We start from the raw sequence: 27,869 nt of genomic DNA on the forward strand, positions 1-27,869 counted from the left end.
TGAAGTTCCTTTTGAGTCATCTGTCTCAAGTCTAAGTCAAGTCTCAAGTCATGAATACCAAGTCAAAGTCAAGTCAGGTCTTTTATCAATGTTAGTCAAGCAAGTCTCAAGTCCTCAAATTTGCGACTCGAGTCTGACTCGAGTCAAGTCATGTGACTCGAGTCCCCCACCTCTGGTTAAACTTGCAAACTTGTTAAACTAGTAAACTTGTTAAACTTGTAAACATGTAAACTTGTTAAACTAGTAAACTTGTTAAACTAGTACACTAGTAAACTAGTAAACCTTGTTAAACTATTAAACTTGTTAAAGTAGTAAACTTGTTAAACTTGTAAACTTGTTAAACTTGTTAAACTAGTAAACTTGTTAAACTAGTAAATTTGTAAACTTGTTAAACTATTAAACTTGTTAAAGTAGTAAACTTGTTAAACTTGTAAACTTGTTAAACTAGTAAACTTGTTAAACTTGTAAACATGTAAACTTGTTAAACATGTAAACTTGTTAAACTAGTAAACTTGTTAAACTTGTAAACATGTAAACTTGTTAAAACTAGTAAACTTGTTAAACTTGTAAACATGTAAACTTGTTAAACATGTAAACTTGTTAAACTTGTAAACATGTAAACTTGTTAAACTAGTAAACTTGCTAAACTAGTAAACTAGTAAACTTGTTAAACTAGTAAACTTGCTAAACTAGTAAACCTGTTAAACTTGTTAAACTAGTAAACTTGTTAAACTAGTAAACTTGTAAACTTGTAAACATTTAACTTAGCTGTTAGCATTTGTCCTCAGTAGGCCTCCGTAGTGCAGCGGCTTTGCTGTAAGTTTATTTACTGTGTTGCTGTTTCTGTCGCCCTCTACTGGTCAGAAAATTTTGCTTATTGCAGCTTTAAATATAAAAAGTGAATTTAAAATGTCACCTGTGTGTATTGTATTTGTTCCAGCACGGTTCCAGCAGCAGCGCGGCGATCCGGACCGAGAACAGAACGACCACCAGGCGTCCGTCGACACGCTGTACGACACTGGCCACGCCCACAACATCCAGGACAACCGCACCGCCTCGCACCGGGACCCAGGCCACGCCCACAACATCCAGGACAACCGCACCGCCTCGCACCGGGACCCAGGCCATGCCCACAATGTCCAGGACAACCGCACCGCCTCACACCGGGACCCAGGCCACGGCCACAACACCCAGGATCGGGACCCAGGCCACGCCCATAACGCCCAGGACCGGGACCCAGGCCACGGCCACAACACCCAGGATCGGGACCCAGGCCACGCCCATAACGCCCAGGACCGGGACCCAGGCCACGGCCACAACACCCAGGACCGGGACTCAGGCCACGGCCACAACGCCCAGGACCGGGACCCAGGCCACGGCCACAACACCCAGGACCGGGACTCAGGCCACGCCCACAACGCCCAGGACCGGGACCCAGGCCACGGCCACAACACACCAGGACCGGGACTCAGGCCACACCCACAATGCCCAAGACTGGGACCCAAGCCACGGCCACAACACCCCAGGACCGGGACCCAGGCCACGCCCACAACGCCCAAGACCTGGACCCAGGCCATGCCAACATGACCCAGGACCAGGACCCAGGCCACAGCCACAACGCCCAGGACCGGGACCCAGGCCACACCCACAACTTCCAGGACAGAGGCCACGCCCACAACCCGTACCCTCACCACCGCCAGCAGGAAGACGACTTTCACAGTGAGTCAGACAGCGAGTTTAATGTAAAAATGGTCTGGTTTGTTTACAGTTATTTCTCAGCAGTGTTGGTTCACTGTTGTTTTCCTTAAATGTTTACAAAAAGTAAATCATTTTCTCTCAGGCTCTTTTTTTGTTCTGTTACTTAACTTAATACATTTTAGAGGATCTGAAGAGGTATTTTACCTTTAAAGAGGAAATAAACCCCAAACCCAAACCTGTGTAAAGCCTGACATCTAAAGCATGCTACTGAAATGGCCATCTGCTATTGGCTGATCTTTGGTGCCAGGTGATGTGACCACCTGCTGGTGCAGCATGGGGTCACCATTAAAGATTTTAATATAAAAATACAAGAAAATAAAAAACTAGGTGTATGTTATGATCTGCAAATTTAGCTAACAAGGTGAAAAAGTCATTTTTCATTTCATTGTGACTTTAAACGCACAGTATGTAATTTCTGCCGCTAGGGCTCTCTCAATCAAAACAATAACAAAAGACGTAGTTTGATGATGTCGTGAAGTAGCGTGGGATCATGGGAGTTTTTTTACGGGGACAGCTTCGGCGACAGAACGCAGCAAACGGGAATGAATAATCGTGATCCGTCACAGTGAGCGATAAAAACAACAGAATGAAAAAAACAACAGAGCGGCTAGAGCGGCTAGCTAGCTAGCTGGCCGACTTCCTTCCTCACTCTCTGACGGATCATCTGGTGTTTCCCGTGTTTCCTCGGAAGTTAGGGGGTAAAGGGGATATGACGCCATGACAGGAAGTTAGGGGGTAAAGGGATATGACGCCATGACAGGAAGTTAGGGGGTAAAGGGGATATGACATCATGACAGGAAGTTAGGGGGTAAAGGGGATATGACGCCACGACAGGAAGTTAGGGGGTAAAGGGGATCTGACGCCACGACAGGAAGTTAGGGGGTAAAGGGGATCTGACGCCATGACAGGAAGTTAGGGGGGTAAAGGGGATATGACGCCATGACAGGCGACCAAATGAAACGCACCGTTACCTTGAAGAAAATGACGGATTTCTCTGGGTTTGAACATTGTTGGAAACATTTGGGATAATGTAAGTACACAACTCAAAAAAATATATAACATAGGTCTAGTCGTTTTAGATATTTTAATGCGGAAATGTTACATATTATACCTTTAAAGCCTTAATACTTTTGAGGATGTTATTTACTGGGATCATGGAGACTTCAGTGCTGCTGATGGGACGGACCACTGTCTCCACACTGCAGCCGGAAACACAGTTTTAACCTTCCTCTTGGGTATCACTGCTATATTAAATCTGAACCGATCGCCCACTGAGATTCCACTCTGTTTCACTTTAGATCGCTAATTCAGTAAACAGCTTTAAAATAGAAGAACAGGACTCAGTTTGTCCATATTTATAGAAATAAAATAGCATTCTATATATTATCCTGAGGGGAAATTCACTTTTTAAAGCCAGCACAGAGAATGCTACAACCTTAACCCTCTCAGATACTGTTGGAAGTTTATGGGTGTCTCTCTCTCTGTGTGTGTGTGTGTGTGTGTGTGTGTGTGTGTGTGTGTGTGTGTAGGCTGTTAGATGTGGTATTTATAATCCTGATGTCTCATCCACATCCTATGAGAGAATGGACAGTCTTGACTAGTGGAGTGAATTATGACACTGAACTATGGAGGCTGAGCTGGGAACACACACACACACACACACACACACACACACACACACACACACATACAGCGCCATTCCTATGCAGTGACACCTCCGGTTACCATAAACACACACACACACACACACACAGAAACACACTGACACACACTTCCTCCTCAGGAAATCCTCTCTTTCTTCTGGAAAATATGTCAACCATACATTGTGTGTGTGTAGGTGTGTGTGTGTGTGTGTGTGTGTGTGTGTGTGTGTGTGTGTGTGTGACGTAATGCACATGTTGGTGTGGCGACACAGGAGGTCTAATATGGTGTCAGTTCTCATCTTATGGTCGGTCACTGCACACACACACACACACACACACACACACTCACACACACACACACACACACACTGTTGTTCCCCTGGTACTTCCTCTGTTCTATATTGTCCTTGTTTGGAGAGAGCCGGCTGCTCAGACTTTCCCACAGGAGAGTCCAACTGACCAACCAGCAGACTGCCATAAGTAATGAGCAAGACTGGAAGTAACTGATTACATTTACTCACATTACTTTAATTGAGTAGGTTTGTTGTGTACTTGTACTTTTTGAGTATTTGTTAAAGTCAGTAATTTAATAATAATAATATAATAAACTTTATTTGTATAGCACCTTTCATACAAGAAATGCAGCTCAAAGTGCTTTACAACAAAGAAATTACATGCACCAAGTGCTTCACATAAAACTTGATAATAATAGTGAAAATAAGATAAAGATGAGAATAGAATACATAGAATGCATCTTCACATGAAAATTGACATAGAATGAGCATAAAAACAGGGATAGAATGCCATAATTAATGTAAACTAAGATGGAGGATAAAACCCACTTGATAATAATAGTAAAAATAAAGTTAAAAAATAGATAAAATAAATAAATAAAATCAAGTAAAATACAACATTTTAAAAGAAGTGCAGCAGTGCATAAGTGCGAAGCAAAGTGCAAAAAAAGAGTTTCAGGCCTGAATCAGGAAAGTCAGAGCAAGTTAAAGGCTAAAGTGAAGAGAGAAGTTTTTAGCTTTCTTTTAAAAATATTTAGCAATTTGACTTTCCCTCCAGTCCATCTTAAATCCATCCATCACAGAACAGATTGTGTGTCTCTCCATCAGCAACAGAAACTGGATCAAAGTAAACTGACAAACTGTGGATCCATTCACAGTGAGAAGAGGAATCTGACTTTACTTTGTTTCTGCAGTTGCTGATTTTAGGGTATTTGTTGTTGCCTCCAAATTGGATAATACTGTAAAACTCAAAATAAACAAAACAACATATTACAAGCATATATTTGCAATTACACAAGCACATTTAGTTAAGCAAGCTCTGACATAAAGCTGTGACATAACCATGTGCCAAATCCACGTGGCCCGATAGCTTGATGCTAACATACCACACCATTTCCATAGACGGGCTAACTGAAATTAGCGTCAATGCCGCAAAGGCATAACAGTAATCTTCCAAGTAAGCTATTTGCTTTGTTTAACAATGAACATGTAAAGAACTTCTTACACAACAAAGGTACTTACAGGGATATATTTTCCAAAGCTCTGTAGTGGTAGCTGCTGACTTTCTCTGCACTCTACCAAAGAGTGAAAGGAAACTGAAAGGAACTACGGCAAATGTGACACACATGTTGCCCACTAGGTGGCCACAATACACACTAACAGTGGCCAGAACATCTTGTCATATAATTTTACTCCATAAACATTAGAGGAATCATTCCAGCCGGTGTTAAAACTGAGAACAAAGTGTAAAGTTGCGTAATGTTCCTGCTGAAACGGGACGTCCGGTCGGCTCCGGTCTGTAAATCAGACTGACAGTCGCTGGATACAAACACTGCAGAGGAAGAAGAAACAAACAGGGGTGAGTTTGATTTCAACCACCAAACGCCCCCGCAGCCCCCCGCAGCTTCCCGTCGCAGCATGACCTCACTGTACCGTGACCTTTGACCCCTCCATACCACAGCATGTGGGACGAGGAGGGGAGGGGTTATCTTCTTCTTCTATGGTTTGAGTTTTTTGGTCTTTGCAGTGTCGTTAAGAAAACAGGTTGTGATGAAAGAGGCCGAGATCACAGAGACCTGTGTGTGTGTGTGTGTGTGTGTGTGTGTGTGTGTGTGTGTGTGTGGGTGTGTGTTTGTGTGTGTGTGTGTGTGTGTGGGGTGGTCGTGTCTGGACTCTGTCTACAGAGGAGAGTGACAGGGAGCAGAGAGACCTGGGGCTAAACCTGTCAGAACACACACACACACACACACACACACACACACACACACACACACACACACACACACAGAGGTCTCTGTGATCTCAGCCTCTTTCATCACAACCTGTTTTCTTAACGACACACACACACACACACACACACACACACACACACACACGTGCATGCATGTAAACACACATGAATGCATACGTGTGTGGTGTGAACACAGGAATGAAAGGGGGGACACATGTACATGCACGCAAACACACACACACACACACACACAGGAACCGTCTCATCGTTGAGGACACGCACATACACACCATCATAATAATAATAATAATAATAATAATGAACTTTATTTATATAGCACTTTTCTTAACAATGTTACAAAGTGCGTCACAAAAGTATAAAATACAATAAAACAATAATAATACAATATAAGTGAGTAAAATGAAATAATAAAAAAAATAAAAAAAAATAAAATTCACACAGAGATAAAAGCTTGCACATGGGCGTACGCACGCGCACACACACACACACACACACACACAGTCACACAAGCGTACTTGAGAACACACATAAATGCATGCTCAGATGTGACACACACACACACACACACACACACACACACACACACCTCCACACAGAAACAAAAACCAAAAGCATACTTGAGAATGCACATAAACACATGCTCATATGATCTCCTACAGACACACACACACACACACACACACACACACACACACACACACACACACACACACACACACACACACACACACACAGGGTGTAGGATGGGTCTCTCGGGGCCAGTTTCTGGTCTGAAAGGGAACCGGTTCAGTTTCTCCCATAAACACCGAGCCGAAAAACAAACCAAGCGTCCAAACTCAGCTGCTGTTCCTGTCCGCCCGGCTCCTGCCTCCCAAAACAAAGAGTCGTCCTGCAGGCGGAGCGGCCCGAGCGGGACGGCGCGGCCCGAGCGGGACGGCCCGAGCGGTTCGGGGGAACTAGTGTCAGAAACGATACGAGCCGTTTGTCTGCAGGAGAGGAAATGCTCTGCGATTTAGGGGATTTTCCCAGTTTGTTGTCGTTTGGTTCAGGAGAGTATATTGAGCCGGTGTGGAGCCAGAATACACACCGACCCCGGGGGGGGGGCGCGTTTGTTTTCCACCTCCGCTTCATTTGTCGGTCGTCTGAAACGCCCCGGGGGCCGAGTGGAGCGATGTGGTCCCGCCTGTGAAGCTCTGCATGTGTTGAGATTGCGTGGGTTTGAACCCGAGTCACGCTGTTTACCTACAGACACGCATTTACATTTTGTCAGAGGTGGGAACTCGAGTCACATGACCTGGACTCAAGTCACAGTTTGAATAGCTTGAGACTTGACTTGATGCATGAAGAGAAGACTTGAGACTTGACTTGACTTGGGTTCTGGTGACTTGGGACTTGACTCTGACTTGTACTCTGATGACTTGAAAAGGTTTCTAAAGTCTTGACTTGAGATCTTGTGTTTGTGTAAATGACTTAGATTGAAAGTGATGAGATTTGTTCCAGCAGACGACTGAATTTAAATTCTGTTTTCTGAATTTGTATGGAATGATTGAATTTATTGAAGTCGAAACTGATTATAGAAATCAAACTCATGATGCTCTTACCAAGTTTTTATCCTATTAAAACCATATTGCATTGAAAAGTCCTAGATATTTAGTTTTCTTTAAGATATTAAATTGATACTGGACTCTTGATTTGTTCTGACTTGACTTGCTGTTCTACATTTAGACACAGCTGTGACCAAAGTTGACTTGGTCACACCTCTGCATTTTGTACATTTTAGTCAAAACAGGAGATTTAATTGTGAATTTCACATTCTAGTCATTTATCTGAGACTATATTTTCTGCACTGTGGAGGCAGAGTCTGTTTGCTGCTGTAAGTGAGGAAAATATAGAACATAATGAGGTGAATATTGGACTGCTGGAGCCACAGTATAATCGTTTGGCTACAAAACACTTGGATTATGCTGCATGAGCTGTTTGAAGGAGAAATTTGATGGATGCTTTTTGCTTTTTGGAGCTGTAAAAAGAAGAACCCTGTTATAAGTTTGTGAGAAAGCTGAGGTGGAGCTGTGTGTTTGGTTTTTATACAAACTTCAATGCAGTTTCCACTGACTAGTTACTCGCTGTATTTTCATTTTGAGGTGAGGTGAGGTGAGGTGAACATGTGCTTTCTGGACACATGTTGGTTTTCACATGTGAACTTCATGTGACAGTTTTCACTTAAGATATAAAAAAAAATGCAATTTCTAGATAAAGAGGGTTTTTTTTCCATGTGAACTTTTTTTCACCTGCCATTAGATCTGTCAATATTTGTTTCACATGTGAAAACTTCATTTCACATGTAAAGAGACAATTTGCAGATGAAAGTGTCAGTGGGAAAAATATGATAACCAACATGTGTCCAAAAAGCACATGTGCTTTTAATTCACATGCAGGTCTCCACATGTGACTTTGTGTCTCTGCCCTGTGTTTCAGGTCCAGATGAGGTGGAGGCCGGCGCTCTGCCCTACCCAGACCTCCCCTCCGCCCTCCCCCTGCCCCACATGATGGCCCTGGTCATGTCCCAGCTGCAGCCGGTCCTGGAGGGCTTCAACCGCAGCCTGGAGCACCTGAGCCGGCAGGTAGGGGAGCTGTCCCGGGACGTGGCCCAGCTGAGGAGCAGCCAGCCGGAGGGAGACGTCTCGCGAGCCCTGGAGCTCCGGGAGGAAGGAGCCGAGCCGGACGAGACGTTTAAACGCATCGAGGAGGTTCGCAGGCAGCTGGAGAGCCACCGCGCCGACATGGAGGACAGGCTGCACTCCCAGCATGCCATGCTGCACTACAACCTCACCAGCTTCAAGACGGACATCGACATGAAGCTGAAACGCAACCAGAAGATGCTGCAGGTCAGTGGACGACTGGGGCAGCTCTCACTTCCAAAAGTATAGAAAATAAAACCATTTATTTGAGATGAGTATTCTTCAAACAACAATCATGGTACTGTTGATAGGAAGAAGAAAGAGAATATGTAGAGAGTTTTGTTTCAAAATTTCTGTTTTGTTTCAAATGCCAGAATGGAGCAATGAGACGCATCATTCACTTAAGTTTCATGAAAATCAGATTAGCAGCATCTGAAATATTGTGCAGACAGTTAAACAAATGTTGTGGCGCCCCCTTTAGGACAACCAGTGTAATTTTGAAAATGCAGCAATGGAGCAATGGCACGCATCATTGTCCAGACAGACGGATGGACCAGGGTCGATCCATAGTCCCTCTCCTGATTTCATCATGGGGAAAACTAAACTAAACTAAACTAAACTAAACTAAACTAAACATTCTTCCAGTTAAAAAGTGCTTAGCAGCAATGCAAGTATGACAAACTGATCTCAGTCCAACACTCAATTAAAGCCATCTCTTATTAAATTCTAAGACTAAACTCAAAGCCCCTGTCCCTGATCCCAGGTCAGCCTGCAGGCCATGAACGCCACGCTGGCAGATATGAAACTGGACCAGGAGCAGATGGCTGAGGATCTCCAGACAGGCCAGGCAGAAGATCACCTCTCTCCTCCGGGAACGCCCCCTCCCTCCCCGGCTCACCCCCCTCCCTCCCCGGCTCGCCCCCCTCCCTCCCTGCCTCCCCCCTGGCCCCAGCAGCCCCAGCAGCACCCGAACACCTCGGCCTTCTGGGACGCCATCACGCGTCTGGACAACATGGTGGTCGACAACATGGTGAAGGTGGGTAAAACAAAAATACCTCTACCTTATCCTCTTTTTCTCCTGGGTTTCAATTAGTTTTAGTGTCCCATGATGGTCTAAATGCTGTTTCAGAGGCTTTTCCACCCTGACAAAAATAAAATCCCGGGGCAAACTCACAAAATTGTATCTATTTAATGGAAATTGTGTCTTCCTCCATTGTATTCATCTTCCATGTTCCCAAACTTGACAAGATCATGTTGCCACAGAAGTCGCGTGCTGTCGCACACACAAACCTCACCAGGTTTGGGAATGCGGAAGCTGAATACAATGGAGGAAGACTGGCATGAGGATGAGTAGATAATGACCGAATTTTATTTTTTAATTTTCTTTAACCTCATGTGTCTCCCAGGTGGACGGCCTGGTGGAGGATGTGGATATGACCTTAGGGAACATCCAGGAGCTGAGGAGGGAGTACAAGGGCCTGGAGGAGAAAATCGCCCAGACGGGTCGGGACAGCCAGATCCAGTTCATGGAGACGGGCCTGGATGTGGAGGCGGCCAAGGTGGCGGTCCTGACCCGGGTCAACGAGCTGGCGGGGAACCTGAGCCAGCAGGGCCAGCGGCTGAAGGAGTTGGACAGCGACGTGGACTACCTGTTCACGGTGCCCTACAAGAACTCGTCCGGAGACTGCGACTGCAAGGTGCTGAAGGCCGCCATCTCTCAGCTGGAGGAGGGCGTGGCCAACGTAACGGAGCTGGCCAATGAGAACCGGTTAGCTCTGGACGGGAGCAGCGACGCGGGGGGCTGGGACGAGGCCAGCGACTGGGAACCGGCGGTGGAGGCGCTACAGCTTGGCCTCCAACAGGTAAGTAAAAAGAAAAAAATGATCTAAAACATCAACAGTAAACTTCAGGTTTAGGTGTCCGTCCCTCAAAATCAAAGACTTATAAATATCCTTGCATAGCCATTCATAATCACCCTGACGAAGGCATTCGTGCCAAAACAAGTGTACCACTTTTGGAGTCCAATCCTGGAGGTTCAGTGATCTAAGGCGCATACCGTGTAATTGTGACATCCTGGGTTCAAACTGGACCCAGGACCTTTGTCTCATGTCATCCCCCTCTCTCTCATGTCAAAAAAACAGTGGGGAGAAAAGGGGCTACCAAAGAGGCACAGGGTATAATCAAAATAAAGGGATTGGAAGCAACATCAAAATATTTATTAAAGCTTCAAAAGTGCATGAAAACAGCGCATAACGAGCAGGTGAACATACTTTATATAGGCTGTAAACATGCAGTCTCTCCTGTCTCTCCCTACTTGTATTGTCAAATAAAGCCGAAAATGCCCCCCAAAAAATAACCTTTTTAAAAAACAAAAGTGTGTGCGACTTTCCTTCCTTCATAATCAACTAGTTTTCCACGAGTCTGCACCTCCTTAAGTTTTGGATGTGGGTCCACTTTCTGCAATTTGTCCTAAAAATTACTTTCACAAAAGTGATGTATAGCATTTTAGAAATAAACTCTTTAATCAAGCATTATGATTACCATTCGCTATCATCATCATCATCATCACCAGGTGAAGGAGTCCCTGGCGTTCGAGCAGAGCCGGACCAGGACTATGCACCACAACCTGACCCAGCTGAGCGGCTCGGTGGCGGGCGTCCTGGCGGAGGTGTCCAGCCTGCAGGAGGCGGACCGCGGGCTGATGGCGGGGATGCGCCACCTGTCCAGCTCATTCGCCTCCCTGCTGAAGGACGCCATCCGCCACAGCGACGTCCTGGAGCGGCTGCTGGGAGAGGAGGTGCTGGAGTTCATGGAGTGGCCCGTCGTGGACCAGGAGGCGCACTCCATCCCGGTGCTGAAGGAGCAGCTGCGACACCTGCAGGACCAGCTGAGCAAACACAAGCTCATCGACTCCCTGCAGGGCGACCGGCAAGGTGACTTTTTAACGCGTCTACTCCGATACTCTGATACTCTGATACTCTGATACTCTGATACTCTGATACTCTGATACTGTGATACTGTGATGTGCGTTTTTGATACTGTAGTGAGCTTTTTTTACTTTTAGTTACTATAACCTAGAGCTGGGCGATAATTCAATATTATCGTTTATCGTCTTTCAGTGGAATCATATTGTCATGATTCGGATATCGTGACATACAATTCTGCTGTCTAAACTGATGATAACAAGCAAATTTTACTTAAAAACCGCACACTGTCTACACTTGCATAATACTTTATGAGGCTGTCTACATTTTTTCCATCATCTCAACCTTCTGCTTGTCTGCTTGTCTCCTTTTTCCACTCCCAGAAAGCAGAGAGGAGGCGCCGGCTGCTGACCAGCCCTCCTCCTCCTCCCACCTCCTCCCAGACGACTGGATCCCCGGCAGCCTGACGAGGAGGAGTGGAGGTCCGGCCAGGGAACGCCAGCTCCTCGATCCCGAGGGCAGGCGCCTGGACTACGGAGGAGACGGAGGAGATCTGTGGAGCCTGGAGAAAACCGTGGAGGAGCTGGGGGTCAAGGTGCGGCGGCTGGAGGAGAAGCCCTGCCCGGCCGGCTGTAACAACAGCAACAGCAACAAGGAGGCGGATCCCGGTGGTGTGGAGGCCAAGCTGCAGGCGGAGGTGATGTGGTTGAGGAGGGGGTTGGAGGAGCACCTCAGGGTGTTCAAGAACGTCTTCATTAATGCCGAGGTGCTGGCAGGATCCGACGCCACGCTGGACCTCGATAAACTGTGGAACCTGGTGAAGAACAAAGACGGGAAGAGAGAGAAGAGGAAAGGTGCGGAGACGACAAGAGGAGGGAATCAGGGATCCAGTGGGAGAGGAAACCTTCGGAGCAGGAGGGACACATCAGGTGAGTTTGTCTTATTGAACAGACAAAAATCGATCAAAAGCAATTTGCAGTGGGTCCAAATGAGTATTGGTAAACGTCATGTGACGTAACATCAAGTTCACCAATAGGACCATTGGCCACTAAGCAGCTTCAATGGATTAATTGGGATTAAGGGGCTGATTGGGGGGTTTAGAGAAGTTCATATTTGTGGTTTCTAATTCACTTTCCCCTACCAGATTTTCTCAACCAATCCAGGATTTGAACCAGAACAGAGGCACAATCCTTCCACCTCCACCAAGAAAATGAACATCACAAATAATTTAAAATTCACACATTATTATTTAGTTAATTCAAGGATACTCATTTGAAATGATAACATTTTCATATTTACCAATTTAGGCATTTAGTGGACGCTGTTACCCAGAGTGACTTACAGGAAGTGTAACAGTAAAATAAGATTAAATTCCTAGCAGGTTTGGGTTCAGTGTCTTGCTCAAGGACACTTTGGCAGGATACATGGCTGTTGATGGCCACGTTTCAGCTGTTGCAGGGAATGAACCTGTGATCTGGTCTGTGTAAACCGCAAAGTGATGGATGGGTCAAAGCAAAGCCAGTACCACCTCTTAGTAAAATCTGGCCTGGTATTCATCTTTTAAGTTTCTAAATGTAACCATGAAGTTAAATAAGATTCTTTTTTTAGCACCAAAACATGGCGTCTCTCCAACCCCTGAGCCTTCCTGCTTCTTTTAGTCAAAAAGGACTAAGAGAAGCAGGAAACAGGGAGGCCATGGGTTCTGCTGAAGTAGCCTTGTATAAGACACAGAACTCTTACTGTACCTGGTCATTCACTGTAAGTTGCTCTGGAAAAGAGTGTCAGCTAAAAAAAAACAACCTAAGATTACAGTACAGACTACTGGGTTTAGAGATGTTTTAGACCATATGGGATGAGTATAAATTGATTGACCAGTGTCACAATTTTGTGTTGATGAATGCTCTTAGAAAAGGCCAATGTACATTTTAGCATTTGCCATCGTCTAACTAGTCTGGTTTGTTAAATTTGAGCCAATGTTGCCTCCTAGTGGGTACAACCTCAATCGTTTTGAGCTCAGGCCAGAAGCTTGATTTACACGGGTCTCCTCAAATAACATATTGCCACTGTCGGGTGAAAACTTTGTATCTCCACAATGTCAACTGTTCAGGAACTAAGACAAACAGCCTTGTGTTTAGCTTGATGATGATGCATTATCTAATGGGTTTTGAAAGGGTTTCATAAATCCAAGAATCCAGAGAATTTCCTCAACCCACAGAGGAGCCTGTAATACTTCAACTGAAATAAACACATGAAAGTTTGAGTTTTTTACCTGACCATGATGATATTATACCACGTTACCATGCCATAATCTTAATTATTACTAATATTACGATGTCATAATCTGCCAGATTAGGGTCTGAGTTTAATATTTTAAGTACCAAATCAGAGTAAATGTCTTTCTTCTGGCCCTACAATACTACCCCCTTTGGCTGTTGGATGCACTCTGGCATGGTAAACGGGGAATCTTGGTTGTATATGACCTATCCTAAAATGCATAAAGCAAATCTTGAGGCAGCAGGGTGGAAGATGGTTGCCCACCCTGCTGAAGTGTCCTTGAGCAAGACACTGAAGCCCCACCAGCTCCAGGGTGCTGTTCTGTAGCAACCATGACCTCAGAGATTCCTCCTCTTACACAAGAAGTATAACAATATTATTTGTAGGTGTGCTTTGTAGGCGACGAGGAGGATCTTGCAGGTAATTCTTGTCTTTGAGGGGTACAAGCAAAGAGAAGAGAACTTGAACTGTAGAACTGTATCACAAAGTCTACGAACAATTTTCAATCAGTTTTCCTCAGAACATCATTCACCAGCGGGCCACAAATGATTATTCTATGTGATGAGGTTACACTCATGATTTCCATTGGGCCTATACAATGGCAGACAGACAAGTGTAGAGAACTAACGGTCAGTGTTGTTCTTGAGACCGGTCTAAATATCAGATACAAGACTGTCGATACTTTTGCCCAAGTTTTCTTGGACAGAATGAACTCTCATGAAAGCGAACAGGGAAGCATCTTTACAGTTTGAGATGGACTGTGGGCTTGACATCACAGGTGATCCGTTAAGACACCCTGTTGTTCATTTTCTGATCTGTTTCAACCGGCTCTGTGCTCTGGACTGTAGCACTGTTTGGATGTGAGGCGGCGTTCTTGCAATGAATCTTAGGGCTTCCCGTTGGTTTTTGTTGCCCAAGTCACCATCCGATTCATCCTCGGGTGGCAAGTAAACTTCCAGGATCTTTGTCCGTCCTCCGTCCTCGGCATTCTTTTTGTTTTGGAACTGTGATTCGGCCGTTCAGATATTACTTAAAACGCGTCATGAGGACATAAGAATGCACAAGAAGGCAAACTGAGAAAGGAACTTGGTTTTGGTTTCTTGGAAGTTTGTTGTGCATCATGTGTCAATCAACAGACTTGCTGTATGGAGTACTTGGCGGGAAAGTTAACTGAGCAAAACTCATGCTCTTCCTTTTCTCCACAGGTGACGTTCCTGTCCTACCCCAGCTAGTGGAGAACCCTCTGCTGTTCCTGGCTGCGTCTCAACAGAACGTCCAGGACAGCGGCTTTTTCGTGCTTGAAGCGTCTCTGAACCGCGGCCAGGTTTACTCCAACACCGGCTCCTTCACCGCTCCGGTGAACGGGACTTACCTGTTCGTCCTCACCTTGGACCTGAGCCCGGGCCCCGCCCACGTCGGCTTGAGGAGGAAGTCTGGAGGCGCTCTCGCCTGCCTCCACCGGGAGGAGGTGACGGAGGCGGGGCCTGTCACCCGCCTGGGCCTCCTGGTCCTGAGGGAGGGAGAGGAGGTTCAGCTGGAACTGAGAGAAGGGACGCTGGTGAATTCACGGGACAATGTGTTCGCTGGGCTCCTGCTCCACCAGGCCACCTGAGGGCGCTGCTGGACGGGCAACTGACAGCCGGTCCAAAGACACTGCTCGTAAACTCTGGGTGGGAGGGGCTTGTTGAGGCGTGAGGGAGTCCATGTTGTTGTAGGGAGTCAGAATTTGGGGTGAGATGCATACATAATGAGAATTTAACATTTGCTATATTCTATTTGGTGAAGGCTTTTATCTAAGGCACCTTAAACAGTACATGAGTGAATACGTCTTTAGCCTGGGTGGCTGCAGTGGGAATCAAACCCCCAACCCTGGTAGTACAGTGCCTTGCTCTACTTTTCAATCCATGTTCATTACATGGTTAGCTTGGAGTTTTAGTTCTACAAACATTTCTTGGAGGCAGAAATAACCTGGTTGATAGAGTATAATATAATAATCTCAGTGGGCAGAGCCAAAGAACCACAGTAACATAAAAAGGCAAGAGGTAAGAGAGGAGGAAGCTAATATTATGAAGCCTAGCACTCTGCTGCTAACTGAAAAAATACAATCTATCATACTAAGTTGAGAACTTGAGCTAGCTAGGCTAGCTAGTTAGCCTCAAACTAGCCGTGTTAGCCTATAGCTAGCTAGGTAAGATAGTTAGCTAGCTGCTGACCTTCCATCATCATGAAAAGAAGTCATTGCTATTTATGTTTTTTTTATTTATATTTTGACCATAATTTCTGCTTTAAACTAAGTGAGATTATTTCTGCCTTCAGAGCAGCTCTGCATCTGAAAAATGTGGTAAAACTCCAACCTGCTAGAAAAGTATGAGGAACAAAAGTATTAGGAAAGGAATATGATTAGTCAACTTGTTATATGAATATGCTGAAACCATTGAGCCCAGGGAATTGAACACCTAACCCTGGCCTACAATTTCAGCTGTCTTGAATATCTTTTTTTTTTTTTTTTACCTGGTGGCTACAACATACTACTGTTTCATACGCTGAATTCTGATTGGACACACAGATATACTCAAACCTGGAGTGCTGATTAAGGATCAGCTTCCCAGCATCCTCTTATTGCCTTATTGTTCCAGAACTGACCACATATCAGCATCTCTTCCACTGCTGAGCTGACCTGCTTCACCAACCAGTTTCCATTTCTACTGGGAGGAAGAGGAGGAGGAGGAGGAGGAGGAAGAGGAAGGGGGTATATAAAGGGATTCAAGGAATTTAAACCTGTCTTTACATTACTGTACATATTTTAAACAGAGCAAGAAAATAGCTTTATCTATGAAAGAGCAGATATGATTATGTAAAAATACTATAAGACACTGTTTATGCCAAGGAATTCTTAATAAAACCTTAGACCAATCTGTCTTGACTAAGTGTTTTAAGGAAGTTTTGCATGTGCCTTGACAAATATTCCAAATTTTAAATAAGGTGGAACATTACTATGTAAAGCCACCTAACTATAACTGACCATGAAAATCACTTTATGAAAGTGCCATTATGATTATGCAAAAACATAAAACCTCAGTCCAAGAACTGTTGATAAATCCAATCTGGGTTGACTGTGTTTTAAAGTAAGTTTTACACGTGTCTCTACAAATACAACATCTTTTACATAACGTGGAACAATAATATATAAAGTTACCAGAATAGAATTGACTAAAATTATGATTTTATCCATGGAAATATCTATATGATTATGTAAAAACACCATAACACACTTTGTTTTGAGGAGTGTCTTACAGGAAATATTACATCTTTTAAATGGGAAAGGGGAACATTTGTATGTAAAGTCACCTGTATGTGTCATGTATGTAAAGTGCCAATATAATTAATGTAAAAACGTACATAACACAGTATTTATGTAAAGGAACAAAATGGTCTGGGTTGAGAAAGTGTTTTAGAAGAAAGAAATGTGTTTTAACAAATATCACATTTGTCAAATGGGAAAAGAGGAACATTCTTATCTAAAATGTCACCAGCTTGTAACTGAATAAAATAGACTTCTTTTATCTCCGGTTGTCCCTGTATGATGATGTAATAACACGATAACCACTTCCATCAAAGCGTTGTTGATTTCCATTTGCTGAGTCAATCAACGGCTCTACAGAAACCTTTTATTTTTCCAAGGTACACACTCATGGAAAAGACTAGGAGCTCAGGAAAGATATTTAGATGTTTGAAAAACCTTCGTCCCGGCTTTCACTCTCAAGTTGCACACAAGCTCCTTTTTCAGTGTTCAGGATTGAAAAACATTTTCCATCTAAACCTTCACACTAGTTCCTCATCTTCATTTTTTGACTGGATTTGAAGGTTGTGGTCCGTGTTCAGAAATGTTTTGGTAATTTGACGGTCAACTAGGCCATGTCGCTCTATAACTGAACATTACTCTACACTACAACCAATATCACAATTTGTGGCTTCACTGTGGCTTTACAGTTAGATAAAATTAATAATCATACATGCAGTGGGGCTGAATATTTATTCCAGAATTTCCAGACTGTTTGTGTAATTCCTTAATGTTTCAAGAATTTCATGTTTTGAGGATCTTAATGAAGAGCTGATTTCCAACACAGGAGCCAGGCTGTTGGTCGGACCTTGTTTAAAATAGAAACATGTCTCGCCTCTATTTATTTTCTTTCTCATTGTGTTCTTGTGATATTGTTTGATGTTGCAACCCAGTTACGGTTTAGCAGGGGTGGACTTAGTGATTTGGGGGCCCTGGGCAAAGACAAGCATGGGGCCCCCTGAATCCCAACTCTCCCTCTTTTTAATAATATTAATACATTTTCTGTACATTACCTTCAAGTTGGGGCTGAGAAAAGTACTTACTTTGTTACTTCTCTCTCAGCTACTGATGCAGTTACAAAAAGAGGGGGGGTTTTCAAGAAGTACATTTCTTTTATATTGATTAAAAATAAGTTTACATTAGATCTTTGCCTAATGGTAACACCGCTCCTGTGATTTAGGCTAAGTGTTTCAAAAGAAAGTTGCAGCTTAAACTGTAACTTCATGCAATACAGAAATCTAAATCACATGGTAAACCAGCTTGTTGAGCGTCCACACTGAGCTCTGCAGGAGATGAACCGAGTGAAACTGACTCGGTGATCGACATCATGATGAGACAAGAATGAAGCTGAACTCATGAAAAACACAGCAGGGTTCATATGCTGCTCCTCATCAGAGCGCTGACAACTTTATTGCAAAAATACAAGTTCCTTCTGCCAGCACAGCGCGTACAAACAAAGTCCCAGAGCTGCAAGTCTGTCCATATTCTTCTGTCTGTCAGCAAGAAAAGCAATCAGCTAAACATCTAAGGCCCGAGGCTTCTGGGTCTGAGCGAAGACTCGCTCTCTGCTCGGCCGGAGTGTGATGCAGGATGTTCGACTGGAAAATAAACCGATGTTTCTGTTGTTCTGCTGGCAGTCCAGCAGGGGGCGAGCTGTTTCACTACATTTCTCTGGTTCATGTGGCACTCTTTGGTTTAACTGTTCTGACAGTTTAGTTGCAGTCTGCGATCACACTTAATCCATAAACACTTCTGTTGCTGCGAACCTCTACACCAGGATCTGATGGCTCAAACATGTTGAGATAAAACTGATCAGACTTGGATTCTGATCACAGAACTACAAAGTGAATTTTCATTTTAACTTTGATTCACTGAGGAAATGTTTTCATCATGAAAACCTGACAGAGAACCAGTGTAAAACAGGGCAAAATAACTGTCGCTTTAGATTGCACGTGCATAATTAATGCTTAAGGAGAATAGATCCGAGGCATGCAGCTCCTGCATCGTAAAGTGATGATGCAGCAGTGAACTGGAAATGAATGCAGTTCAATCAGACAAACGCATTCAAGGCAATAATGCATTTCTGTTGCTGCAACCATGTTCCATGCAAAGATCCCATCGCACAAATGTATTGAGAAGGAACTGATTAGATCTGGTTATTGACTGTTGTATTAGAACAGACATTTTTGCTGCAACTGATTCACTGATAAAAAATATTTTCATCACCAAAACACCAAAGAGAGCCAGCAAAAAACGTCAATAAAACTCTTCGGTGCAGTTTACACATGCGGAATAAATGCATGCGTAGAATAAACGCGATGCATGCAACACCTGCATCTGAAAAGCAGCCATGCAGTCGATAAAATGGCCGAGTCTGTCGTCGTGTTTGATGCAGTAAGTGTGATCGCAGCCTCAGACCTGCAGCGAGTCTGAAGAGACGTCCAAACCCCCGACAGACCGCCAGGCCGCACGGCACAGCAGCTGTGATTTCTTACTTCAGCATGATCTATAAGACACTCTTAACTTTCTCTTAAAACTTTTTTTTTATCTTCTTATTATCTCTGTTATGTCTACAGTGTAGAAAAATATGCATAAAAAATATCCCAAAAACAAAATCGGTAATATCTGGCGGAGCAAAGAACCAAAACAGAAGTTAGACATGGTCTTCAGATAAGGTGATGAGGTGGAAATCTGCTAAATCTGCTATCTACTAAAGTGAAAAAATAACTCTTCATCTGAACTGCTGACACTTTGAAATGAGAAGAAGTTGCTTGTGACGTTTTCTCAACCTGCACAGACAGAAACATCAAGTCTGCAGAACCAGAATCCATCTTTCTATTAAGATCAGGACATTTCCACAACTGCATTCACAGGTATTTTGTATTTTGTTGATACTAAATGAAACTCTGTTCATGACCTTTGACCTGTTGAATGATAGGATTTCTTCTCTTCATAATCAAAGAGTTAAGTAACAGAGAAATGGGCAGGTAAGAGAAAAAAGATTTGTAATAAATTTTTAAGAGTTTGCCTTCTGGTTCAAACCAGACTCCTGACCAGACTTGGGTCAACTGTTATTTGAAACTTTGAATGTTTGTTTCACCTCACCTGGAGCACCAGATGGGTGGGGTTAGCACTTTTGGCACAAAGCCATTGGTTTCTTAGCGAGTTCAGTCTTTATCAAATAGTAATTTTGTTTTCAGCATCCCTTCCTCTCGGTGTGTAAACATCTGCAGCTCCATAATCTACAAACCAATCGCTTTCTAATGTCTTCCAGGTACAAAAACAGGCCGAGTGAAACGTTAAGCTTCTCCCTGAACAATGGGAGAGATATCAATCAAAAGAAAACAGCAACAAACAAACAAAAAATCTATCTTCAACACTTCTGAAGTGCACTAAATCTGTTAAATGCAGTCAACCCACTGCACTAAAGATCTGAATATATCCTCATTACAATAAATGTACACCAAAGTCGAGTGATTCTCTCAAGGCTAGATACGTCTCAAATCACCATGCTAAATGTTAGCCGCAACTCTGTTAAAAAAAAAAGCTTAAGTATTATTAAGTATTATTCTAAAATCCTCTAACACACTCTCAAAATGACAGATATACAAGCCTGGTGTACAATATAGGAGGCTTTACATACCAAACGATGCTAACTAACCCGGTTTATAAAATTAGATAAGGTCTATGGTAGAGTATATTCAGGTTAGGCAGGTAGAGTATTTAAGTAATCTATGCACAACTTAGTCCGACAAGCCTACAAAAATAAATACAGTAGCAAGTAGAGTAAATTTATTTTCCAGAGGTCCGTCTGTCCTGTTTCGAAGTGTGAAGACGGCTGGGAGCGTCTTCACCTGTCCTCACCTGCCTTCACCTGTCTTCACCTGTCTTTACCTGTCTTCACCTGCTCAGTCTCCAGGTTTAGTCTGGCACACATACAGCAGGAAGGAATTCTTTGTTTAAATGCATCGACTTCCCGTCTCTCCGTCAGTCACATCTCCATTTCCTTCATTTTTTCCCCTTCGTTTCGTGAAGAGTTTTGTGACCTGAGGCTTCAGTCAGCTCCGCCTCTCCAGCACAAAGCCACAGCTCTCTTTTCAATCTGTTCATCCGTCTATCCATCCATCCGTTCATCCTTCCTTCCACTTGTCTGCCAACCTGGTTTGTATTACAACGACTTTATCTTAATTAAAATCTAAATGTGCTTAAATCCAGCAGACATTCATAGACGTAGGTTGGAGATCTGCCCCTTGTATGCCTCCAGTGTTCGAGATATTGCTCTCTGTGTGGCCCTGTGGTGTGTGTGGGGCTGGGGGGGGCTGGGGGGGGGGGGGATATGTCTGGAAAATACCCAAAAACCTGCAACAAATCCTTGAAATGGAAAATCCTTAGAGGCCATTCTCATCCACTTCCCCCGGTGATGCTGTGGAGCGAGAGCCAATCGAAGAGTTTTATTCCAAAATTAGATTTCCAACATCCACAAGAACCATGCAACCTTACAGAATTATGGGCAGCATCAAATTAAAACAAATGACAGTGCTGGTCCATGGTTGATGACATGAGAACTCTTCCACAGTCCGGCTCATGTAGATTTTAGAGATATTGAATGATGAACTTCAGGACTTTTTCCCACAAAATAGTTACAAAGCGTTTTGGAATAGAACTCTTCAATTATGGCAACTGCAGTATGCAGCACGACCAAAGGAAAAAGAAACAGAAACAAAAAGAGAGGAGAAAGGGGGCATCCCTGCCGCGAGCCTCGGGCCTGGATCAGCTGCCGGGATGGAAGCGAGCCATGTAGGCGCCGCAGGACGGGCAGTAGGGCCGCGGCGGCTCGGCAGGAAGCTGCTGGCACAGCGAGCAGAGCTGAGGAACCCTGGGAGCGCGGGGAGGGGGGCGCTGGTGGGCGTCGGCCCGCTGGAGGGGCTGGTGGCGGCGGGCGGGGTGCGGGTCCCAGGCCGAGGCGGGCGGGGCGGTCCTGTAGTCGGCGGCGCGGCGCCAGTCGCTCTCGGGCGGCATGTCCAGGCGGAGAGGCTGGGCGGGACCGTCCGGCACCCTGGGGTGGCGGGGAGGGTGGTGAGAGGGCGGCGGGTGGGCGGTGCCGTTGATCTTACCGGACAGCGGTGCCGGACGGTAAAGGCCGTTACTCGCGGCGGTCGTGTCGGCGGAGCGGCGAGGGTGGGACAGGGTGGCGTAGCCGAAGTCCGGGCGACCGGCGGGACCAGGACCCGCCCCCCTGGGCCTGGGGAGTGTGGAGGTGGAGGAGGAGAAGGAGGAGGAGGAGGCAGAGGAGGGGGGGGCGGCGCGGCGGGGGGCCCGCGGCAGAGTGCCGTAACTCATCGCAACGCTGTGGAGGCTTTGACCCGAGAGAGCTGCACTCCTGTCAGACACAACCAGAAACTGCTGCTGGAGCTTCTGTCCAGCTCCTGAGGAGGAGGAGGAGGAGGAGGGGGGGGGAAGAAGGGGAGGAGGAGAAGAGGACAAACAATTAGAACATAACACAGAACTGCCAACAAAACAAATGAGAGAGAAATGAGAAAAACTAGAATCAGAAGAAAGAACAATGATACAATCAGAAGAAATAATATGGGGGAATAATAGTGGATTCTTTCAGTAAACAGAAGTGAGACTGTTCACTACATTTTTAAAACATCTTAACTGGAAAACTAGAACTCTAGGCTCGGCTTAGTTCCCACCTACAGTGGCAGCCATTGTAGAAGTCCTTCATACTGTGACAATAAATAAGAAAATTCCCTTTGCTATTCTTCTTTTTTGAACCAGCCATTTTGAACACTCGGGGTGGGAAACTCTACCTGGAAGATTGGCATATCTATATAAAACTAGCTTTACTTTAAAACATAGTGAGGACTTCAGATAGACTGAACAGTTGGCAAATTAGCAGCAATATCGTGAACAACAACAACACCGTCTGCTTGGGTTTAGCAGGGAGTTGGTTAGCTCCTGTAGCTCGTTAGTTAGTAAGCTACTAGCTTGGCTAGTGGCTAGACTGATAGCTTGCAATAAAGGGACAAATATATTAAAATATGAACCGACATCCCACCAGATTCTTGAGATCTATTTGTATATTTATATTACATTAATACCTATATGTGTTTTCAGTGTGAATCTGTGAAATGATAAATGTTAGTTTGATGCATCTTGGTTCACGGCAGCAGGACAGAGCAGACTGCAGTTTCACACCCCGACTGTTCAAACTGCCTCGCTGCCTCAAGGACAAAAGTAGCACACTGTGGTTTTAAGACCCTAACAACGCATTTGACCTGATCGTGGTTAAGGTGGTTTTTGGTGGATTCTATGGTTTTTGGTGGTGGATTCTGGTGCTTTTCATAGCTTTTTGGTGGTGGTTTCGGTGGTTCTTGGTGGTTTTCGTGGTCTTTGGTTGTGGTCTTTGGTGCATTCCATAGATTTTGTGGTGTTGGTGGTGTTGGTGGTGCTGGGTGGAAGTGAAGGTGGAGGTGGAGGTGAAGGGCCAGCCGGTTACCTGAGTGTCCCCAGGAGGAGAGGCCCGAGCTGGGGGGCCGAGACGGCTGCAGAGGGGGGTGCTGTGGAGGAGGTGCAGGAGCGGGGGGGCCGGGGTGACGATGCTGGAGGAGGAGGTGGTGGTGGTGGTGGAGGAGGTGCTGGGGGTCTGCAGTGGAGGAGGAGGAGGAGGTGGAGGAGGAGGGAGAGGGGAGGTGCAGGGAGGAGGAGCTGGGCCGACGCAGGAGGGAGGATGAGGAGGAGGAGGAGGAGGAGAGCCTGGGGGGGGGCCTGGACACCGAGGGGTCCTTCAGGATCGGAAGATGGGATGATGAGGAGAAGGAGGGAGAAGAAAGAGAGGAGAGAGAGGAGGAGAAAGGGTGAGAGATATAGTAGTAGAGGGAAAAGAGAAGATAGAGAGAGAGAAAGGAAAGGAGAGAAGATGGGAGGAGAGAGGAGGGAGAAGAAGAGGATTAAGGAAGAAGTATTGAAGACAGAGAGAGAAATGATAGAGAGGAGAGAGAGAGAGGATTGAGGTAGAAAGCCAATAGAGAGAAAGGAAAGGAGAGGACATGGAATATGGAAGAGATATAAAAGATAGAGAGAAAGAAATGATAAAGAGAGTAGAGAGAAAGGACGAAGAGAAAGAAAAAGAGATGAAAAAGAAAGAGCAGAGAGAAAGAGGACGGAGGGATTCAAAATAGGAAAAGTATGTACAGAGAAAGAGAAGAGAGGAGCGGATAGAGATAGAAAAAGAGTGAGGGGATAGAGATAGAAGATAGAAAAAGAGAGGGAAAACAGACAGATGGATGGAGAGGAGTACCGAGGCGTCGATAAAGGAAAGAAAAGCAGAAATGGAGAGGAAGGGGTAAAAAAAAAAGCAAGTTAACACACAATGAAGGGAAAACATGAGAAATGAGACAAAAAAACACAAAAAACTATGTAGCAGCACTGGAGCGTGAAAACCTTGTGTCTCCAAAATGTTTAGCTTTTGAGGAATGAAGAAAAACAGCCTTGATTTCAGCTTGACTCCATTCATTTAGTTTATCAGACGTAGATCACCAAGTCAAGTCCAAGTCAAGTCCAAGTCATTAATGTCAAGTCTCAAGTCTAAATGTAGAACAGCAAGTCAAGTCAGAACAAATCAAGAGTCCAGTAACAATTTAATATCTTAAAGAAAACTAAATATCTAGGACTTTTCAATGCAATATGGTTTTAATAGGATAAAAACTTGGTAAGAGCATCATGAGTTTGATTTCTATAATCAGTTTCAACTTCAATAAATTCCATCATTCCATACAAATTCAGAAAACAGAATTTAAATTCAGTCGTCTGCTGGAACAAATCTCATCACTTTCAATCTAAGTCATTTACACAAACACAAGATCTCAAGTCAAGACTTTAGAAACCTTTTCAAGTCATCAGAGTACAAGTCAGAGTCAAGTCCCAAGTCACCAGAACCCAAGTCAAGTCTCAAGTCTTCTCTTCATGCATCAAGTCATCTGTCAAGTCACTCAAAATCGAAGTCAGGAGGTTTTCACAGGACAGCAGCAGCGGGGCAGTGGAGCTAAACCCACCTGAACCCACCTGTCCACACCCAGAGACAGCAGGGTTCTTCCAGGGTTCTCAGGTTAGGGAAGTGGTTCTATACAGCAGTGGTTCTCAATGTGGGGTCTGGGGACCACCTGGGGTCCTTGAGGGGGTTCCAGGGGGTACCCAGCAAATTGATGAATTGTTAAAATTCACCATCATGAATGTAGAAGAACGACTATTTTGATCATAGTCTCTCTACCTACAATACCGATAGTCATGGAATTTTGGACAAAATCATATCTAAAAGTAAAAATATTCTCAGATTTGGGTCCAAGAGGCAAAATCTCATCAAATGGGGGTCTGTGATTCTAATGTGGACTAAATTAGGGGTCCTTGAAATAAAAAAGGTTGAGAATCACTACTATACAGAACCACAATGACTCAAAGAACCCTCTGATTTGTTAGAATAAAATAAACAACTGGCAAAACAGAATAAAGAACCCAGTGTGGTTCTTACAATGTTCGTTTACTCCTGCTGGTTTAGAGCATTTTATATACAGTACTTAAATGGTTCTTTCCATGTAGAACAGTTTGAGAATGGTGCTCTACAGAACCTTTCTGAAAGGTTTCTTTGCAGCACCGTAAAGGGTTCTACTGTGGTACGAGCCTGAAGAACCATTTTCTGGTACTATGTGGAACCCTTTTTGTTAGGAGTGTAGGCTGACATAACAGCTACATGATAAGTACCATCACACTGATGGAAGTTATATGAGGATAGAGTCTTGAGAAAAAAATAATAAAAGAATGCTTTTCTGATACATACATAATTTATTTTTCTTTAAATTGGTGTTTTTTTCCTGTGAGGATCGCTGACTGGAGGTCAGAGGTCACCCTGCTTTTTATTAAACACGACATCATCATGCGGTCTCAGTTTCCCGGCGGGTTCTGAAGCGGTTCCTCGGCCTCGGAGGCGGAGCGGCGGCAGAGGCTTGTGATCCTTCAGCCGGAGCGAGCAGATGAAAGATGGAGCTGTGAGGTTCTGAGGCGGCGGCGGCAGCGGCGGGGTGGACATGGGCCCGGGAGCGGCGAGGAGCGGCGAGGAGCGGCGAGGAGCGGCGAGGAGCGGCGAGGAGCGGCGAGGCTCAGCTGTCGGTTCAGATCGGCGGCGAGCGGCGAGGCTAAAAGCTTAATGGAGGAACTAAACCGCTGATCAATGTTTAATGAGCGGCCCGAGGCGTTCCTCAGGCTGAGCGCCAGGAGCACACACTCTGAACACAGAGGTTCTGCACGGAACCGCAGGATGGTTCTTTAGGCTTGTGCCACAGCAGAGACCTCGATGGTGCTGCACAGTGGTGTTTTGTTTCTTGTAATGTTCACATGGTTCCACATAGAACCTGCACAGTGCTGCAAAGAACTCTTCAAGAACGTGTTTCAGAGGATATCTTTAAGAACAAATCTTTAAGAACCCAAAATTTGGGATCTTTGCAGGACCACACTGGGTTCTTTAATCTGATTTACCATTTTTTTTATTCACCCAGAAAAAAGAGGGTTCCTCAGGGGTTCTTTGGTTAGGAAAGTGGTTCTATATGGAACCAAAGTAGAAGCTTCTGATTTGTGAAAAACTGGTAAATCCAACAAGAACCCAGTGAGGTGAAGTTATATTAATACTGTTGATATGGAACATTTCATTCCTTCTAAAAGGCTCTTTACAGCACCATAAAGGTTCTATGTAGAACCATTTGAGCAAATTGCTATAGAGAACCTTTGGAGGAGTTTTTGCAATGGTAGGAGAGAAAGAATAATTACTGGTACTATATAAAAGTATTTTTCTTAAGAGTATTTTAACAAATCAGAGGGTTCTTTGAGTCATTATGGTTCCATATAGAACCACGACCCGGACCAGAGAACCAGTGAGGAACCCTGCTTTCTCTGGGTGTGGAGAGCAGGAACACAGCCGGCCTGCAGCTGCACCATGTGACCAGCAGGGGGCAGCAGGGAGCTGAACAAAACCAACAGAGGGAGGGAGGCCATGATGATGTAATGCAGTGTTGATGGAGGGTAACACACACACACACACACACACACACACACACACACAGCGCTGGTGTGTTTCCCAGTGCCAAATGAAGGTCAGTGAGAATGAAGATCAAAATGTGTGTGTGTGTGTGTGTGTGTGTGTGTGTGTGTGACTTACGAAGCTGCGGGACGGCCCGAGGTTTTGGGGTCGCGACCCGATGACGGTCCCGCTCAGACTGCGTGCGATCCGCCGCAGGTTTTCAGCGCTGTAGCTCTCATCGTCACATGACAGGCCCGACCCCGGCTGCAGGTCAGAGGTCAGGGGTCAGAGGTCAGAGGTCAGCCGTGCACATACACACACACATTCTCACCCAGAGAACGAGTTCAAATGGTGATGTATCTCTCTCTCTCTCTCTCTCTCTCTCTCTGTCTCTCTCTGTCTGTCTGTCTCTCAATTCAATTCAATTCAAATGAGCTTTATTAGCATTAAATAGAACAGTATCTGTTGCCAAAACAGTGATAATCAAGAAAAAGTAGCAATAATAACAACAAAGATAATTGAACAATAGAAAGTTGCAATTATTCAATCAGGAGAAGGAAAAAAATCTCTCTCTGTCTCTGTGTCTCTCTGTCTCTCTCTCTCTCTCTCTCTCTGTGTCTCTCTCTCTCTCTGTCTCTCTCTCTCTCTCTGTGTGTCTCTCTCTCTCTCTAACTCTCTCTCTCTCTCTGTCTCTCTCTCTCTGTCTCTCTCTCTCTCTCTCTCTCTCTCTGTCTCTCTCTCTCTCTCTCTCTGTCTCTCTCTCTCTCTCTCTCTGTGTCTCTCTCTCTCTCTGTCTCTCTCTCTCTCTCTGTGTCTCTCTCTCTCTCTCTCTCTCTCTCTCTCTCACCTTATGCAGAGGTGTAACAGGTGTTCTGTAGGCGTATTTCTCTATTTCAGCCGTCGGGGTTTTGGAACGAC

At 44.8% G+C, this 27,869-nt stretch overlaps 2 protein-coding genes across 2 annotated transcripts in view; one reads left to right on the top strand and one right to left on the bottom strand.

The window, feature by feature from the left end:
• The first annotated feature begins 1,344 nt into the window (after positions 1-1,344).
• LOC139657301 (multimerin-2-like) lies at positions 1,345-17,135 on the top strand. Its single transcript, XM_071535088.1, has 7 exons — positions 1,345-1,719; positions 8,142-8,551; positions 9,108-9,380; positions 9,751-10,206; positions 10,917-11,277; positions 11,652-12,197; positions 14,748-17,135. Exons 1-7 carry the CDS (start codon positions 1,485-1,487, stop codon positions 15,152-15,154), a joined length of 2,688 nt encoding a protein of 895 aa, XP_071391189.1. The 5' UTR covers positions 1,345-1,484; the 3' UTR covers positions 15,155-17,135.
• A 4,517-nt stretch (positions 17,136-21,652) lies between these two features.
• Positions 21,653-27,869, bottom strand: part of LOC139657300 (ubiquitin carboxyl-terminal hydrolase 54-like) — a gene marked incomplete at its 5' end in the record, with an annotated part of 20,201 nt that continues 13,984 nt past the window's right edge. The window contains 4 exons of the mRNA XM_071535087.1: positions 21,653-22,308; positions 23,385-23,670; positions 27,090-27,215; positions 27,799-27,869. The exon at positions 27,799-27,869 is cut by the window's right edge and continues 36 nt beyond it. Coding sequence (XP_071391188.1) covers positions 21,653-22,308; positions 23,385-23,670; positions 27,090-27,215; positions 27,799-27,869 — 1,139 coding nt within the window. The remainder of the gene's footprint in view (positions 22,309-23,384; positions 23,671-27,089; positions 27,216-27,798) is intronic.

Source organism: Centroberyx affinis, unplaced genomic scaffold (genome assembly GCF_046629955.1).
Source record: "Centroberyx affinis isolate AG114_WGS23_722 - 3 ecotype Tasmania unplaced genomic scaffold, CSIRO-AGI_Caff_v1 ptg002653l_1, whole genome shotgun sequence".
NCBI lineage: Eukaryota > Metazoa > Chordata > Actinopteri > Beryciformes > Berycidae > Centroberyx > Centroberyx affinis.